Source organism: Solanum lycopersicum, chromosome 6, assembly GCF_036512215.1.
Source record: "Solanum lycopersicum chromosome 6, SLM_r2.1".
Lineage (NCBI taxonomy): Eukaryota > Viridiplantae > Streptophyta > Magnoliopsida > Solanales > Solanaceae > Solanum > Solanum lycopersicum.
In genome coordinates, this window is record NC_090805.1 from 2,056,115 (window position 1) to 2,075,460 (window position 19,346).

At 34.2% G+C, this 19,346-nt stretch overlaps 2 protein-coding genes across 3 annotated transcripts; one reads left to right on the forward strand and one right to left on the reverse strand.

The window, feature by feature from the left end:
• Positions 1–5,356: 5,356 nt before the first annotated feature.
• On the forward strand, positions 5,357–9,052 carry LOC101262922 (uncharacterized). Its single transcript, XM_004240429.5, has 5 exons — positions 5,357–6,044; positions 6,538–7,350; positions 7,765–8,025; positions 8,112–8,222; positions 8,345–9,052. The coding sequence occupies exons 1-5, from the start codon at positions 5,715–5,717 to the stop codon at positions 8,792–8,794; spliced, it is 1,965 nt and encodes a 654-aa protein (XP_004240477.1). The 5' UTR covers positions 5,357–5,714; the 3' UTR covers positions 8,795–9,052.
• Positions 9,053–9,837: 785 nt separating this feature from the next.
• On the reverse strand, positions 9,838–17,962 carry LOC101263216 (protein FLUORESCENT IN BLUE LIGHT, chloroplastic). Of its 2 annotated transcripts, none has more exons than XM_010323510.4 (4): positions 17,672–17,962; positions 14,655–14,817; positions 11,589–11,909; positions 9,838–10,306 (listed from the first exon to the last, which is right to left on the reverse strand). In XM_010323510.4, the coding sequence occupies exons 1-4, from the start codon at positions 17,858–17,860 to the stop codon at positions 10,104–10,106; spliced, it is 876 nt and encodes a 291-aa protein (XP_010321812.1). In that variant the 5' UTR covers positions 17,861–17,962; the 3' UTR covers positions 9,838–10,103. The 2 variants fall into 2 exon arrangements, with proteins under 2 accessions (XP_010321812.1, XP_004240478.1); XM_004240430.5 differs by having other exon boundaries at positions 14,655–14,829.
• Positions 17,963–19,346: the final 1,384 nt, after the last annotated feature.

Genomic DNA, 19,346 nt, shown 5'->3' on the forward strand with positions numbered 1-19,346 from the left:
ACGTTCCGACACCAGGATAGAATATGGATCGGGTGCCACGTTCCGGTACCAGGATAGAATGAGGATCAGAGTGTCACGTTCCGACACCAGGATAGAATATGGATCGGGTGCCACGTTCCGGTACCAAGATAGAATGAGGATCGGAGTGTCACGTTCCGACACCAGGATAGTATATTGAGGAGCGGAGTGTCACGTACCGACACGAGAGGAATAAAGATAATGAATCTTGAAAGATGTTAATATACTCAATCTAATGAACCTAAATCCCAAATGAGTATGATGAGGAGGCGTGAGTCCTCATTGATGAGCTTGGTGTTGTAACCAAGGGTTATGGTAATTGTAAATGCTACATGTTGAGTATCATAGTTGATTTTATGATATTACTTGGTATATACTGTTTTCTATTTTGAGTTGGCCGATGATACCTACTCAGTACTTGTGTTTGTACTGACCCCCTACTTTTATGTTTTCTTCTTTGTTATTTGTGGAGTGCAGCAAACGTGCCATCGTCTTCAACTCAACCGCAACTCTAGCCAGTCTTTATTACTCCGGATTTCAGGGTGAGCTAAAGCTTCTAGCTTGGACTGGATCTTCTTCTTCATGTCTTGATGCCTTGAAGTTCCGGCATGGACTAGTTGTTTATGTATTTTAGCTTCTTAGATACTCTTAGATTTAGTAATTCGAAGTAGATGTTCTTGTGATGATGACTTCCAAATTTTGAGGATAATAATAGTTATTGATTGTATTAATGAGTTTAAGTCTTCCGCATTACTTTGTGTTGATATTATATTGAAATGTTAAGGTTTAGATTGGTTGGTTCGCTCACACAGGAGGGTAAGTGTGGGTGCTAGTCGCGACCCGATTTGGGTCGTGACTTTTAATAGTGAATTATTACATTTTGAACTATTAACATTTTGTATCTAAAAGTTCATTAGTCTAGGGTGTTATAAATAAAGGAACCGCCGATTTTTATTTTTTTTTTAAAAGCTAAGATTTAGTTTGTTATATTTTTTAATATTTTATATTTAAATAAATTTATTTATTTCATTTTTCTTAGTCAAATCTGGTAAAAAAAGAAGTACTAACTTGTGAGGTCTTGATTTATTTGAATTTTTTTTTTACAAATATGTAAAATAACATTATTTTTCATAAAATATCTCAATGGAAGTAACTAAAATAATATAAAAACAAAAGCTAAAATTATTATTTTTTAAAACCAAAAGAAAATGAAAGTTCATATAGTCAATCAATTGAGATACTATTAAATACTTTTTTAACAATCATCTAATTGATTAGAAGGAATGAAAAAAATAAAAAAGAGAAGACAAATTGTAGAAAAAATACTCGTATCTTATTTTACAAAGAGTGTATCCATCTTATTCGTTGGCTAACTCATTTTTTTTAGCGGCTTAAATATTTTATAAAAATTTCCAGAAATAACAAATATAATAGATATAATAAAGTTCTATTGCTATAATTTTGATAAATTGTGCTTCATAGTTGTTATGGAGGCAGCAGTTTGTATATTTCTGTCCATTTATATATTTTGATTGTGAATATACAAATATGGTAAGTATATTTAAATTTTTTCAGAATTTTGTTTGTATATTGTGCTTGCCAATATACAAATAAGATAATTTATTATGAATTTTCCATAAATCTTATACAAATAGCTAGATAAGCATATATAAAATTCAGAGTTATACAATTAGTAACCAAATTATACAACTACTGAATTCGTACAAATTAGACGAATACTAAGAATTCGGAAAATTGTAACCGCGACTTATATTTTCTTAAAATTTAGCTATTCTACATAATATATGCTAAATGTTTGTTATTTTGCATAATTTTTTCAATATTTTATTTGTTACTTCCTTTGTCCAATAATACTTGTTCATTATTGACTTTGCACATTTCTTAAGAAACTATAAATAGATGGGTCTTTGAAGTAATACAATATCTTGAAAAATGTAATAGAGAAAATAACTATAATTAATGATAAGGATAAATTAAGAACTAACTCTAAAAAGTTTTCCATTGATTTAGGGAAAATTGTGTGGTTAAGCAAGTTTATACTATTTAATTACTCATCATAACTATAGTTTGCTATAATTACCACTCGCGACTAATATTATACATTAATTGCGTGGGCTGACTTCAAATTTGTATAATAGTCATATTTGTATATGTATAATCGCTAGAATATACAAATACATATGTATAATATACAATCATTTAACCTATATACATATACAACTCATCTCTCTCTCACTTGCCTCTCTCCTCCCTCTCCTAAACTCGCTTGCCATATATACAAATGTGTATGTATAATATACAATTATATACAATACAATTCATCTCTCTCCATTCTATGCCCTCTCTCACTCACCTCTCTCCTCCCTCTCCTAATATCGCTCACATCTAGGGGTGGGCATTCGGTATTTCGGTTCGGTTCGGGTTTTTTTTTCGGTTTTTTCGGTTTTCGGTTTTTGTAAATTGCGTACCGAATATCGAATCGAAATATTTCGGTTCGGTTCGGTTTTTGTTAATTCGGTTCGGTTTTTATTAATTCGGTTCGGTTTTTTATTTCGGTTTTTTAATGGGCCTGTTTAGTGGGCTTTTTAAACTTAACAATTTTTTCAATTTTTTGTTTGATTTTTCAACTTAATGGGCTTTGATATTTCAACTTAATGGGCTTTGATATTTCAACTTAGGGTTTCTTATTTTTTAAAAAAAGATTATTTAATATTAATAATTATTAAATATAATATAATTTATAAATTATAATTTAATATTTTGGTTTAAACCGAAATACCGAATTCCAAAGTAACATGTACCGAAAACCGAACCGAAATGCCGAAAATACAAAAAATTAAACCGAATACTGAACCGAAAACCGAAATACCGAAACCGAAATTTTGAAAAATTTCGGTTCGGTTCGGTTTTCCGGTTTTTATGCCCACCCCTACTCACATCTCTCCTCCATCTCTCAATCTCACTTGACTCGCTCCTCCCTCTCCTAATCTCGCTTTTTCTATATACAAACACATATGTATAATATACAATCTAACCGATACACATATACGTTTCACCTTTCTCTCACTTTTTTATCCCTCTCTCCTCTCTCTCTCCCAGCCTTGCTCGCCTCTCTCCTCCATATAACGTGTAGCTATGAATTGTAATCATCAAACTATAATTATTGGAGAGTAATTAGGCTATTTTTAAGTAACAATATGTGAAAGTTCCCCTTTATTTTATAAAATGGATAAGTATTGTTGGACATCCTAAAATAGTATAGTGGAGAACTTTTATTGGACGAAGGGAGTTTCATCTAATTTCTAATCCTTCCATATTCGATTTGATCTATTCATTTGTTATTTTTCTTTTTTCCTATGTTTATATGCATTTTATACCATACTTATATACAAACTAGTTGAAAGCTCTATCTAAGTAAAATTGTAGTTGCTAGTTCAAGCACCGGTATATAGGAGATTTTTCCAACTAATTAATACTAGCTATAATTACAAAATAGGATAAAAAAGTATTTATATGACATTTTACGTTCAACTTTTAATTTCTCTCTCTTTTTTTTTGAGATTTTATGCGGCTTTTTAAGTCAAAATTTTATACGTCAAACAATATCTTGATTGACCTAACTCATATCAATTTTTTCTTAAAAAAATAATTATTTTCTTGTAATTCTAATATTAAATATATTATTAATAATTTTTTTCAATTATAGTATTTGGGATATTTAATCAAATTAATCCAACTTATAATAAAATGACTTAAATAAATCAAAATAAGTTAAATAATGAATAGAGTAAGAGACCAATCAGCCGAGCTTCAACAATATAAATAAGAGATAATTTAGACATTCATCCGAGCATCTAGTTTACTAGGTTTAACTCAATTGCTTATTACCATTCAGAGAGTCTCAAAGCCCTATCCCTTCTCCTCATTTCTTTTCTTTTCTAAATTGGCGCGCCGCTGTAAAATTTTTTACCACCACTGATTGAAAATCAGTGTGGTCGGTCAACAACCTTCATAGTTCATTCACTTTCAGATTACACCTATTGAATCGCCTCTTCTCATCTATCAAGGTATGCGCCGCTGTAAACTTTTCTATCAGTACTGATTGAAAATCAGTGTGGTCGACCGACAACCTTCATTCACTTTCAGATTGCACCAATTGAATCGTCTCTTTCCATCTATCAAGATTCAAAATCCCCAAAACTCATTCCATTCACAAATTCGTAAAGCTGCGCTCATTCCCGACGCATATAAGTTACATAAATAAATAGATCTAGAATGGATCTATCATTTGACATCAGTTTCAGTATGGAACTCCGGCAACCAACTTTTACGTCGCATTCCTTGAAGAAGAATTTGATAAAAATCAATCTCTGTCTTCAGATCTTTGAATTTTCGATGACTTTTCTCATTTTTCATATGCTGTGGTAAGTAACATTTAATTCGTTATCTTTCTTTTCTATTTAGATTGCCGAATAAAATCTAACTAACATTCAAACCTAGAAACTCAACTATGTACATTATACAATCACTAAAAATTCTTCAATTTATATATCCATTTTTCTATCAACACTGATTGAAAATCATTGTGGTCGACCGACAACCTTTATTCTTTTTCAGACCACATCTATTGAATCGCCTCTTCTCATCTGTCAATATTCAAAATCTCCAAAACTCATTCTGTTCTCAAATTCATGAAGTTGCGCTCATTTCGATCGCATAAAAATTACATAAATAAATAGATCTTGAATGAATCTATCATTTGACATCGGTTTCAGTATGGAACTCTGGCAATCAACTGTTACATCACATTCTTTGAAGAAGAATTAGAATCAATCTCTGTCTTCAGATCTTTGAATTTTCGATGCCCTTTTCTCATTTTTCATATGCAGCGGCAAGTAACATTTAACTCTTTATCTTTCTTTTCTTTTTTAGATTGCTGAATAAATTCATAACAACATCTAATCCTATAAACACAATTATGTACATTATACAATCACTAAAAAATCTTCAATTTATATACCCACTTTTCTATCATGCTTGTCTCTTATTATCCTTAATCAGGAAAAAAATAAACCTAAATTGAATTTCTTCAAATACAAAATTTGTATAAATCATCAATTTCACTAGTTAACTATATATATATATATATATATACTTTTTATACAATATATATATATATGTACAATTTTTACATCATATAATTTAGATTTTAATGAAAAATAAAAAAATTCTAGTTGGAAAAAGAAGATAAATAAGAAAATAACTTTACGAAATTCAATATAAATATATTTAACAATTTTAGATTTGAAATTTTATTGGGCTATGCAAATTTTTTTGTCCGGATGATATTTGTAAATTGTAATAATTCACTAATCATATTTTCGTGAGCTAATTTTTTTTATATTTTTTCATCTTATTTCTATTTTTTACTGGACTTTCATCCCTGAAAAAAAGCCCTCAAAAATCAGGTTTTCCTACAAAAACCCTCTCTTTCCTCCTCCATTGTTATTCTTCATGTTGTTGTTCTCAAATTGGCTCTGAAAATTGGCGGAAAATTCAATCTTTTTGTATTTTTTTTGTGAGAATTTGCACGAAAAAAGCTTTGAGTGAGTTGTGTAATCGAAGAAAAAGTGGCAAGTCAAGGGTTAAATTCAGCGGTTTGGACTCTTTTGAGTATGCAAACTCCTCAAAAAGTCGATATGGAAGTGGAGAATTCTTCACAGAATTTGAATTTGCCGGAATCCAAATCGCCGGTGGTGAAACAGGGTCAAGTTTCCAGTGAAAGAAGAACTCGATCTCAAACGGGTGCTGTTCGTAGGGAGCCTCTGAAAAAAGCCCTAAACTTCGTTAGTAAGAAATCGAGGGTGTATGGGAAGAATCAGGTGAAAAAGTCGAAAAAGAGGAAGCGGTTGAAGAATGCTGATGCGGGTGTTGTTGCTTTACCCAAAAGGAGAAAGGGGAATGCTGGAGAAGCGATGGATAAAGCTTTGGTCGTGGATTTGGAGGTACTTTTCTGGTTTTTTTTATTGTTTTTGTTGTGTATCATGTGTATATATATGATGTATATGATGAGTATATTTATTTGTGTGTGTATTTGTGTATATGATTTGTGTATAGATGATATATTTGTGTATATGATGTGTGTATCTTTTCTTCAATCGGAAACTCTACCCTCCCTAGTTCCCCTTGTAGTGGGATTACACTGGTATGTTGTTGTTTGTGTGTGTATATGTGTATATGATGTGTGTGTCTACTAGGTATACGTTTGTTTAGATTGAAGTTTGTGTTTTTTCATCTTTCTGATTTCTGTGCATATCATATACTCAGAAATCAGAAAGATTTGAGTACACAAACTTCAATCTAAACAAATGTTACCTATTAGACATGAAGGCATCCTTATATGTACTATTTGTTGAACTTTTGAATCGTACATGAACAGTACAATATATTTTACAACTTTCTTGTATATTAACATGTATTTGTATCATTGTCATGTAGCCCGGGGAGTTTTGTGCTCGACCAGTCAGGCGCTACCACCCAAGGGTTGGGGCACAAACTAATGTTGATGCTGTTAAGTTGTTGAATGAAAAGTTGGATGCTAAGCAGATTCAGATGTTCAGGGAAACCTGTTTCGGGCATTTCCTTGATTTGCCCCCAGTAGTGGTACAACATCAGTTGGCACACTCCCTACTGTTGAGGGAGGTGGTTGAGGAGGAAGAGGATGCGCTATGGATATCAATGAAAGATATCAGTCTGCGATTTGGGCTTGTCGAGTTTGGGATTATCACCGGGTTAAAGTGTACTGGTGATGCTTATAAATGCAGTGATTCCGATGGAACGGGCCAGTTAATGAATACATACTTTGCTGAACTTACCAGGGTGCCTAAGCAATCCTTAATTGAATGCTTCCATAATAAGAGATGGAAATCCGATGAGGATGCAGTCAAGATTGCTGTCCTGTATTTCATTCACACATTTCTGTTCTCCACTGTGAGTCGTAAACATATCTCAAGGGATGATTTTGAGCTCGTTGACAGTGGTGCATATGCAACATATCCTTGGGGGAAAGCTGTCTTTAAAGCCACACTGAAGTCTGTGAAGGGGAAGTTGCAGGGGAAGCCTTCGATGTACAGGCTTGGTGGATTACCATTGGCATTCCAGTGTTGGTTTTATGAGTGCTGCCCTTATGTTAATAATAAGATTGCTTTCCGAGTTGATGACAAAGTGCCCCGCATACTTAGCTGGAAAGTTACAAAGCAGCCAAGTTTTAAGGAGTTGTTGGATGGAATTTTCAGGCTGAGTCAGGATCAGGTAATTGGAAAGTACAGTCATTTACTTTTTTATTGTATTTACATATACACTTGATATACCATTCATGCACTCACAAATGTAGGATTACTTTTCAGCTCAAAAATATGTACTAATGGTATATTTATAGTATGTGATAATGTTTATACATGTAGTTACCATTAATATACCAGCTAAGAATGGAATATCTATGGTATATTCAAAGTTTATTAAACAATGTTAATTATGAATCATTTTAGTCTCTTCTTGTGCTAATGTTTTCTTGTTTAGGTTATTTTTCTAGTATAATATGTATAACATTTTGTCATACACGATTTTAGGTGGGTATATCTGTGGTGTATCCAAAGTTTATTACACATTATTAATTTTGAACCGATGTACATTTATTGTCTATTGATGTAAACGGTTTTTATGTAGTTGAAGCTGAGGAATATATCTCCGACAGAATTTGAGAAAACAACACTTGGCTTACCTGAATCAACTGAAAATGAAAGGGTTAATAAGGTGGCATCTGGAGATGTTCATCTTAGCGATGAAGACACTAGCAATCCACCTCCTCAAGCAAGTAGGAAGCAGCTTAAAACCAAACGTAAACCCCCTTTGAACAATGATGACTGGAGCACCGAGTTGAAAAGACTGTCTGACGGACAGTTGGAGTTGAAGAGTGAGCTTCAGATGGTATGGATTTTTAGCGCTTTTCTACTTTTAACATTTGAATTTTCATACATAAACGGTCGTTTAACCTTGTTTTTATGTTTCACTAGCTCAACAAGGAGGTAGTATCGATCAATGACTGCATGAAGTCATCCTTCAAAAATGTTTCTAAAGCCATCAAGTCTCTGTCGAAGAAACTAGGAAAAAGGACTGCTTCTGAGGTAATGGGAAAAGAAGAATATACTTTTATTGTTACTGGATTGCACTTACATTATATGCTCTTCCTTTTTTTTTGGGCATATACTTGAAAATAACAATGTTTCTTGTCTTTTTTTTTGAACAGCTTGATGGAGGAAATGACCCCCATGACAGACACGGCGACAGCAATTCTAGTGAGTTTAGTAATAGCGAAGACAATGGTGGTGAAGGGCAAGAGCTTGGTAAGGACTCTATTGGTGACAAGGACAATAATGAGAAAGTGAAAGCTGCTATTGGTGATGTTAAGGATGGGAAGGAACTTGAAGATCCTGTGGAAGAGGTTGAAAAGATGGACGTATCTGAGTCTCAGATTCCTCCAGGTAATGCGGTTTCAGATCACATCACACCAGAACAGCTGACACAACCAAGCCATCCCGCACCAGTTCTTGAGTCACCACAGGTGAACCAAGATGACACTGGTGTTGAAGGTTCTTCCAAGAAGTCGAGCGATGTTGTTGATAATGCTGATTATGGTCTGTTGACTGAGTTTGATAAGTGGGTTGCTGGCGAAGGAATGAAGAAACAAAGCAAGTAAAGATGATTGTTTCAGTTTAGCATAGAGAGGGAAGAATTAGACTGGTTCAGTTAGCAGTTTTACATTGAGCAAACGACTTTTGCGTTTGCTTTTCTCCTGTTGTGTTTTTATTTATGCTACCTTAAACACCGTTAAAAATGCTCTTTGCTTTATCGTAGGAAAGAACAAAGGTTGGAAAAAGTGTATTATGTTGGTGAACCTGTGTGGATAATCTGGTTTTGACATATTAGTAGAGGTACCATTTCCCTCCTTGACAAAGGTTCTTCCTGTATTAGCTTCATTTGTGATTGAAGTCCAGTTGAGTTTGTAGTTTTTTCTTATCATTTTCTGCATGATTTAAGCCTAGTAATTTGCTTTGAGAAATCTTTGTTTCTTTTTATGGGAAACAACTTCTCTATCCGCAAAGGTTGGATATGATCAACATACATCCTACTCTTTTCGTATTTCACTTGAAGAATTACACTGAGTATGATGTTGTTGTTACCTTTCCATACTTCACTGGCGGGATAATCTTTGTTTTTCTCTAATACCTTTCCTTCATATGTGCCTTCTTATTTCAAGAACAATGATAGCAAGCAATAGAACAAACCATTTTTCACTCATTTATAAGATCAAAGTCAAGCTATTTGGTTACCTTTGAATAGACACCAAATCGAGTTTCACCTTTACACTTTTAGATATCATAACCAAAGAACTTAGGTGTATGTATATAGAATTAGCCAAATCGTCTGAAGTGAAACTGTCATGTTGCTTGTCCTTTTTTTTTTCTTATCATTCTCTCTCAACTTTATTTGTTATACAATTCTATTCAAGTGGAATAAATTTACGCAACCCTAAATTTATCATTAAATTTTATTTAAACGTTCAAAACTATGATGTATTCCAAATGAGTACCTAAACAAACAATGTAGTGTTTCTATACACTTTCGACTTATAATCTTTTTTAAACTTTTGCACTTGTTCTCAAGCATCCATTATGTAAGAAAATTAATAAAGTTCATCTCTTTTACTTATACACATTAGCCTTTTGCAGAACCTGGAGGTGAATAACTGAGGAATAATTGCAGAGCCTCAAGTAGTCATAAGGACAAAATGGTTTATACAACAAAAAAAGAAATTCCTCAGAATCAGTGAGTAGCCTCAGGCTCTAAGCATTCTACTTAGAATGCATGAAATAAACAAAATATTTTAGGTTCAGTAAAAGAGATCGAAACGAAGTCATCAATTCAACCATTCGAATTGTCTCCTCTAAGATTGATAGTCATAATAGATAACTTATAGGTACAAAAAAAATCATCATGCTAGTAGCTCAATCAGTTTCTAATCTTGCAATATATTGGTCATAGTATTTTGCAGCTTGTTCCAAATCTCCAAGCTCAGTGTAGCAATCAGCTATTGCTCCATAAGCTTCTGTGCTACCTGAATCCTCTCCATATCTCGCCGATAATTCAAGAACCAGCGAGTGGTACTTAATAGCTTCCCGGTAATTGCCCTGCCGTTGTAAAGATGCCCCTGGAAAATCCAACATAAAATTTTGACATTCGTATATCGTGTTACACAAGAGAAACAACAACATACCCAATGTAATAATACCACAAGTGCGGCAACCTTACCCCTACCTTGTGAAAGTAGAGAGGTCGTTTATGAAATACCCTTAGACTCAAGTATAGCATATAAACGTGTTACACAAGGGAATGAACATCATTATGGATGTGGTCTTGTTTGTGTGCCAATGAATAAATTCTCTCTCCAAGTCTCTTAATACATATAGCCTTACGATGTTGGATAATTCTACTTCATATATATTACTCCCCCGTCTCAATTTATATGAAGGTATTTAACTAGGCACATAGTTTAAGAAGAAAAGGAGGCTTTTGAAACGTGTGGTCTTAAGATAAGCAACTAATAATTTCTGTGGCGATAAATTATTTCATCAACAGTAAATGGGAAGCTGAAGTTAATTGTTACTGGATATCGAAAGATGTCATTCTTTTTGGTACTAACTAAAACGGAAAAAGTGTCACGTAAATTGAGACGGAGGGGTACAAACTATGTGACAACATGTACTATCAACACGAACCAAGTGATGACAATATCACAGATGAACAAAGCATATGCAGGTTAAGAGCTCATTCCTTTAAATCGATTATACTTCAAACTATATTTTAATCATTTCTACTACTCTGTTTTTTCACTTTTACTTGTCCGCGATGGACTTTGCATCCCCTATAAGAAACAATAAATGAAAGTGCATATTTTACCATAATATCCATGATTAGTAGTATTTCAAAAGTTCTTGGGAAATGATTTGCAGAATGAGTAGTTAAGCGTAAAACAGGAGAAAATTTGTTTTTCTCTCGATATGCTAAAGTGGACAAGTAAAAGTGACAAATTATTTTTGGTACAATCGACAAGTAAAAGTGATCGGAGGGGGTAAGTTCTAGTGAGAGCACAGAAAAGAATGGCTGCACGGCTAATTCATAAAATGCTGCCACACTGAATCTTACAAATATACTAATGCACTATGCAGTAATTTTATCTTATCCTTCCATTTTACTACTATGTGTTACCTAGTTTGCTTTGCTTATTATTGCTACTTATTGTCGTAATTTTCTTTTTTGCCTTTCTTTGAGTACACCTCTTTTTGAACTGAGGGTCTGTTGGAAACAGTCTCTCTCTACCCCCACAAAGATAAGGGTACGTTGTTGTTGTAATCAAATTCTAGACCTTCTCTCCATGGCCAAGTGCAATGAAGAAATAGAAGGCTTAAAACAGAACAAGAAGAGGGACATACCTAAGCCCCGAGCTGCTTTCTTTTCCCTTAAAGGTTCCTTTAAATTTTGTGCAAGGTCGAGAGCAGCTTTAAACTCCAATTGCGCCTTATCTGGCGCTTGGTTTCTAAGAAATTTCTTCCCATTTTTCAAACGAGATATTAATTCTTCCTTTCTTGGATCAACAATCACTTCAGTTTCTGCAACCCTGCCACCAGCAGGAGCGTAACTTAAGTTAGGTGCATAAGACTCAATCTTGGCTTGCCTTCGTAGAGCAGCGTTGATCTGGCGGAGCTGTTCATTCAACCGCTGCAATTCTGCTTTTCGCTGACGCGCAACTAGTCCTGCAAATACAAATGTAGTAAATATGTAGAACACACAGGCATGAGGCAACTAACAACAATCTAAAACTAGGGAATCACAAAATAGGAACAAGGAAAACCATGCTCCGGCTAAGACAAGCTGTCAGCCCACACATGATTTGTGACACCTCATGAACCAAATGACAGAGAGAAAACATTGAAACTACAAAGAAAGCCTCAAAGAAAATACTCTGAAAAGCCTTTTGTCATGGACAGAAAGTCACTGGTGCCCATCTACCAATTGTAGTTTCATATTTTTTTAAGGCTTGTGTATTAGTTTCTGATGCCAAGGGATATGCCTACTCATCTCCAGGAAAAACAGCAGAATAAGCTTACTTTTCTGTGGTAAACGTGAATCGCACTGTTATTTCCTCCAGTTTGCGTTCAGTATATAGTACAATTGACTATTGTTATTGCACTCATCTAAGTCTTTTTTTTTCTTTTGAGAAAGATTAAGTTGTATTCCTCAGCAATGAGGGTATGCTGGCAACCATCAAGAAACTACAAGGCAAGTAATCCTAATTACAGAGAGTGTAGGAAATCTACTAGCTGTTCTACCTCATCTATACCCTTTTCTTTACACCAACAATATACAGTACTAATGCAGTTTTCTGTTACTTTCTGCATTGGTTTAGTAATATTCTGAAAACATCTATTATTTCTTTCCTTCCAAAACTGACCACCATATGGCAAGAAGGAATTAAGCTCCACCATTTTCTCTGCTTTTTACTCTCACCTCTCCTCATCCAACAGCTTAGAAGATCTGCAGTATACTCAGGCATCACCCATGGTTCTTGAATAAGATTGAGAAACATATGCCAAACCTGAGCATATGAAGAAACAGACGACTAGTTTGTTTCTTTCCTTTCATTGCAAAAGAAACACCTAGAGACAATATGAAAACCTCTCTTTTTCAGTTCTCCTAAGTCGGTCACGCTCTTCTGCATACCAGTCATGTGAAACACTTGATCTTGGTAGGGATATTAGATTTTCATACTTGTTTCCAAGGTCCAGAGATGCTCCCACATTGTGAGGACAGATTTCTTCTTGGTACAATCTTCCAGCTGAAAATTTCTCATCCATATCATGCCTCCATCTGATTGTATCAGGCTGGTATTTAAACCAGAGAAACCATCCAATCTTTGCAGTAAGCTGTCCACTCTCTCAACCTCGCAGTCATTTAGAAGCCTCCTAAAGATGATATTTCATCCTTGGTGAGTCCAAGTCTCAGCAATAGATTCTTCAGAGTTGTAACAGTAAGACAATAAATCTGGAAAATCCTCTGAGTGAATTCTGGTCACTCATCTAAAAGTCTTTTAACCTTTTCAATTATAATATTAAAGAGTGCAACATTGTCATTGGCAAAGCACAACTGCTAGCTGGTTTTAGACATTTTTGTATAATGGTATGATCTAGTGTGGATGATTGACAGAAAAGGAATAGATATCAGTGTTAATGTATGGGTCACAAAGAGATGATGCTGGTACCGATATGATATATATAAGTGGAGAAAAAGAGAATGGTGAAGTGAGACTAGATAAGGTTAATTGCTGGGGAAAGGATACACAAAGGGATCTCGTCGAAGCCATGGGAAGAGGTGACACATCTTTAGCTTATTGAGGACATGACCCTTGTTAGGAGGCTGTGGAGGTCGAGTATCAGAGGAGGGTTAGTAGGTTGAGCATATTTTGTTTTTTCGTATCATGGTATTAGTATCTTTTTAACGTTGCTTATTCTTAGACCCCAAGTACCACCTGATTGTTTCTTTCACTCTGTTTATCTTATTATCTTGTTACTGCTTCCTTTTCATCTCTCCTTGAGTTGAGGGTCTATCGGAAACAGCCTTCCAACCCTCACAAGGTTAGGGGGTAAGGTATGTGTACACTCTACCCTTCCGAAACCCAACTATGGAATTATATTGGGTTTGTTGTGGTTGAAATATGATGCTAGTGTTTGCAGAATAGGCTGAAGATCTTGATGATTGGCGATTGCAATGTACAACCTTTGAATATCTTATACTTCCTGTCAAAATTAAAACAGAAGTACTTTTTACAAAAGAGCACAACTATAGCACCTATGCAATTATCTGTTCTGTTAACTACTCAAAGTTTCATCCTCTTTTATGTTTGAATGACCACCTGAAGAGGCACAAGTTTCTGCAAAATGGCATCAACCTTTTACCTTTGGAGGTCAGCGCCATGAACAAATATAGAATTTTTTTACCGTAGTCATAAATCTCATTAACACAACTTGTAAGTAGGAAGTTCATCATGTTTTGGTTGTGAACTGATGAATAAGTGTCCGGGTGAACTCCAAGGTTCTAAGCAGATATCCAAAATGTATCATGCTAGATATGAAAAACTTCTAACTTTAAGAATAAAATTTGAATCCCCAATGAATCTTATGAATGCCTTTCTGGAAATGAGTAGTTTGTACATCATATGTAACATTCTCTCATGTATACAGCAACATGGGGTCCAGGGAGGGTAGGATACAGAGAGGCTGTTTCTGATAAACCCTCGGCTCAAGAAAATAATTTTTTATGTACATTTTATCATGTATAATAATGTTTATATTCATTCATACTTTACAATTTTCTGGGTCTATGACTAAAAGAGTAACGGCAATCCCCAACAGTATGCACAATGGTATTTCTATTCAAAGTTAATAGGCCAAAAAGGAAAAATGATGGGCTCAAGGGCTCGACACATAATTTAAGCACCTTACCTCCAACAGTGGCCCCAATAAGCGCAACAAGCAGCAGTATGGGCATGTTGAAGAGCATGTTGAAGGGAGAATTATCAACTTCACATGTTTCAGCCAAGGCATCTAAGGGTGAAGTCATCATCAATGCATTAGCCACGATAATTGTCGCTGCAGAGTTCCTAAACTGCAATATTTCCTGCCAATGCCATACGCATAATTGAAGTTCAACATGAAAATGAGCCAGGGTCTTTTTTAATTTACGAAGTGAAAATTTCATTACTGGCATCCAGAAGACGCAAAAATACAAAAGCCTATTTAGCATGTTAGAGTATTGTCAGCTCCAACAACATACCCGGTGTAATCCCACAAAAAGGGGTCTGAGAAGGGCAGAGTGTACGCAGACCTTACCCGTATCTTGGGAGGTAAAGAGGTTGTTTCCAATAGACCCTCGGATCAAGGACAAGCAGATCAAAAAGAAACAAAGGAGAAAACTGAAGTAAAGGAGTCATGGTAAAATAACTATAGAAAGTGTGACAAAACATTCAGAAAAAACAGAACAGTAACTACACCAAAAATTATGATGGTCGAAGTACAAGAGATGCTGGATAGCAACAGAAATCGACAGACAAAAACTACAGGAGAAAAGCTATGACGACTCGGGAAGGATATCCTAGTAATTGTCAGCTCTAGTACAACAAAAAAACTAAACTAAAAATAGTGAGCTAACGAAGTCCAAATGATTGTCATGGGAATTTACCAAGGATTAGTGTGCCAACTGAATTGGCTCAAAATACATTTAGCCTTAATTGAATGTGCTACAGTTGATGCACCATCAGAACACCTGCGGTTTCTTTCTGTCCAAACACCGAAAATACTAGCCAGGAAGTCTGATCAACAAGTAACTCTTTAGCCGTAGTTACCGGATTGAAAATCTGAATGAATTTGGATCAGACATTTTCATTTTCCAGAAACCAGATTATTATATGACTCTTCCTATGAAGCATTTCTGGAAACTAGATTAATTGAGTCCTTATCTTTCCAAACACCATAAGTACATTGGTGCAGAGCAGGCTACCGAAAATTTCAAATTTCACAGCTTGGTTAATGATTCTGAACACAGTGGGGATAAGCCAGTGTCATATGTGGAGATCAGTGCTACTCTTGTACTCTTCAACTAGTAAATCAATAGAATCTTTTTCTCTTTTACAACTGCGGTGTCCGGGCCAGCTTATGCGCACCACGACTATTTCCACGAGATGCCTGTCACCTCCCAATAACAAGAGGCACCATGTTACGATGTCCACCAAGGCTAGACCTTAAACACTAACAATTACACCTCAATTCCAAACATAGAAAAACAGACACTAACCTAACACAAAGTCTAATATTTCTTCTAAAATTACTGTGGCAACAACAAGACTCATCCATTATATTGCCTATTGAACATGTCGAGCCCCTTTTCTTTTTCTTTTCACAGGTGTAGTCAAGGCCTGGTTTTAAACATATACAACAGATCAGATCAAAATTCAGAATTTCTGAAGTACATTACAAAATGAAGCTAGTTCTTCACTTTCTCCTGTAACGTAAATGTTGAAAGAGCATCACTTCGATCGGGTATGAACAGCTTCTGTTTACAAGAATCCCACTTGAATAAAGCACTCTCTTCTCTGTCCCAATTTATACGTCACTCATTATACTCCGGATATCTAAAATACATAACACTATTCCGTTTCTACATAACTTTCAAACCTTTTAAGAATTCAAATTCATCAAACTAATTAAGCAATTCAAAGTTTAAACTTTGAGACTAACTTTTCAACCTTATTTTAACATAATTTCACTATTACTATTAGGATTTAACTTGTGTAGGTAGACGGCACAAAGAATCTTTACGCTATCAGCGTAATTTCGCCCATTGCAGCAGGTTGCTTGCTTTATATTCCAAGTTTTTTATTCTATTTATTATGGACTTTTAAATGTTTCTGTCATGTGACCAGGTTATGAGCTCAAGTTGTGAAAACAGCCTCTTGCAAAAATGTTGGGTAAGGTGTGTACAATAGACCCTAGTGATCCGACCTTTTTCACACCCAACCTATAGCGTGAGCTTAGTACACTGGGCTACCTTTTTTATGGACTGTTACTTTTACTTAATAAGTCAAATTAACGTCCTAAAACTTTTATGTTTAGTCAAATAGCATTATATAAAATTGGACTGAAATGACAGCTTCGCTAATTGACATCAAGGAACAGTGCAAGCAGGAGCATAACCATCTCTGTAGTTCCGAATTGGCAGAACTCAAGAGCTTAGGCTCAAACCATGTATTTGTATTAAAATCTTGTTTAATATGTATAAATAATCTATCGAGAACCCAATCAGAAAAAAAAAATTGTGATCGAAACCCATAAACTAAACTAGCATTTGGCCATAGATTTTTGGAGTAGCTTCCATAAACTTGTCCTCAAATATCTGACTGACAATGATATTTGATCAAGTTTTATCTTCAAATATTTTCAAGTTCCCAGAAAACGACTCAGACAAGTTCTTTATTTTATTTTTGTGACTTCAAGTAAAATACATGTCCAAACACAACTTTAAAGAGCACCCTAGTGCACTAATACTTCCGCAATACGAGAGGTCCGAAAAAGAACCTTGGGTCTATTGTACACCGTCTTTCCTTACATTTCTACTACATGCTATTTCCACGGCTTAAACCCGTGACCTTACGGTCACATCACAGCAACTTTACCCCTTATGCTACGCCTACTCTACAAACAACAACTTTAAATTCCAACAATCACAACTTTCCAAAACTCAATCTTTCAAGTTTCAACTTCATAATCTATAGCCAAACAGGAGCTTAAAATACCGACGCCATCTCTAAGTGCAAGAAACAAATAAAAAGCCATAATCATGAGTTCACGACATTGCTCTCCAACAAAAGTATCATAAGCAACAAAAAGAAGCAATTTTGCAGCATACCCAATAAGCAAAAACTAGAAATAAGCAAAACCCATAAGCCAAAAAAGTTAAACTTCACCTTGAAATCAATGGCAATGCCTTTCTTTTTGGATTTTTCCTGGGTAACAGAGTTAATTAACATAGCTTCTCCTTCTTTTCTCCATTTGTTTGTGAGCTGGAAAATGGGTTGTTTAAAAGATTGAATTTTGGGTGAGATAGAATGAGGGCAAGGACTCCAAAGAAGCCCTTGCTTCATCATTATTGCCATTTTTCTTCTTCACTTTGGATGATTTTTTTTTTTTGTTTGTCTCAAAGAATTCAAGATAACATTCTTCATGTACAGAATAAGCTGTGGGACTTGAAGCTTGTAATTTGGAATTTTATTGAATATTATTTTATTTATTAAATAATGTCATACATTATTAATAAGAAAAAAAATAAATGCATTATTTATTTAAAAAGAAAATTAGAATATGAAATAAAATTATTATAAGTGGAGAGAGAGTTGAATGGGATATTCTTTTGGTGTGAGGTAGAAATTATAATAATTTCAGAAATAATATATTTTACTCTATATTTGGTTCGAGATATTAGGTAATTTTAACATTATTATACATGGTAGAATAATTTATTTTGAGATAACTCGTTTCTAATCAAACGATCCCTTTTGTTTGCCAAATAAAATATTGTATTATTATGTTTGAGATCTACTAAAAAAAATATGTCACATAAATTGAGACGAACATATGTTTTAGCAGAAAACACTTAAGTATCAGAAAATTACAATCAACGACTTTGAAGCGGTGATCTTGAATTTTTAACATTTTACTTAACTACGTAAAAACTTTCAAGGTTAAAAATCAAAGCTTTATTTAACTTTGATTTTTTTATAGGGAAAATATCCAAGTATCCCCTCAACCTATGCCCAAAATCCCAGAGACACACTTATACTATACTAAGGTCCTATTACCCCTGAATTTATTTTATATGTAATTTTCAACCCCTTTATAGCCTACGTGACACTAGTTCGAAGAAAAAAGTCAACCATCGTTGGGCCCACAAGATAGTGCCACATAAGCTAAAAAGGGGTAAAAAAATTATTAATAAAATAAGTTCAGGGGGTAATAGGACCTTAGTATAGTATAAGTGTGTCTCTGAGATTTCGGGCATAGATTGATGGGGTACCTGGGCATTATCCCTTTTTTATACTATGATATAAACGATGCTATAAACAGAATCAAAAGTTCAATGGGCCAGTCAAGAACATAGCAAATTACTTCTTACTCTTAATCTATTTCAAATTACAAAAATTTCTTAAAATTGGTGAAATTCGAATACATCTCAAAACGTCTCGATATATTATATTTCGATTTTGAATACATCACTTAATATTTTAATACATTACATTTCAATTTTGAATACATCACTTAACGTCTTAATATATCGCATAAAATAATGTATCCGAAAATAGAAAAGAGTAAAAATTTTTATAATTTTTTCAAATAGAAGAAAATTTTAGAGAATATGCTAAAACAAAATATTAGACACTTGAGTATAAATTAGTAGTATGTGTATATATATATATATATATATATTATAGTACTGAAACTGGACCGGTAGCCACTGCTCTTGAATGTTAAATAGAATAGTACAGCTTTATAGTCCTTTTTTTGCTTAGTAACAAAATATAATTTGGATAAAATATTTGATAATATTATTAAAAATTTACCCAATAAGAGAATGTAATATATTTT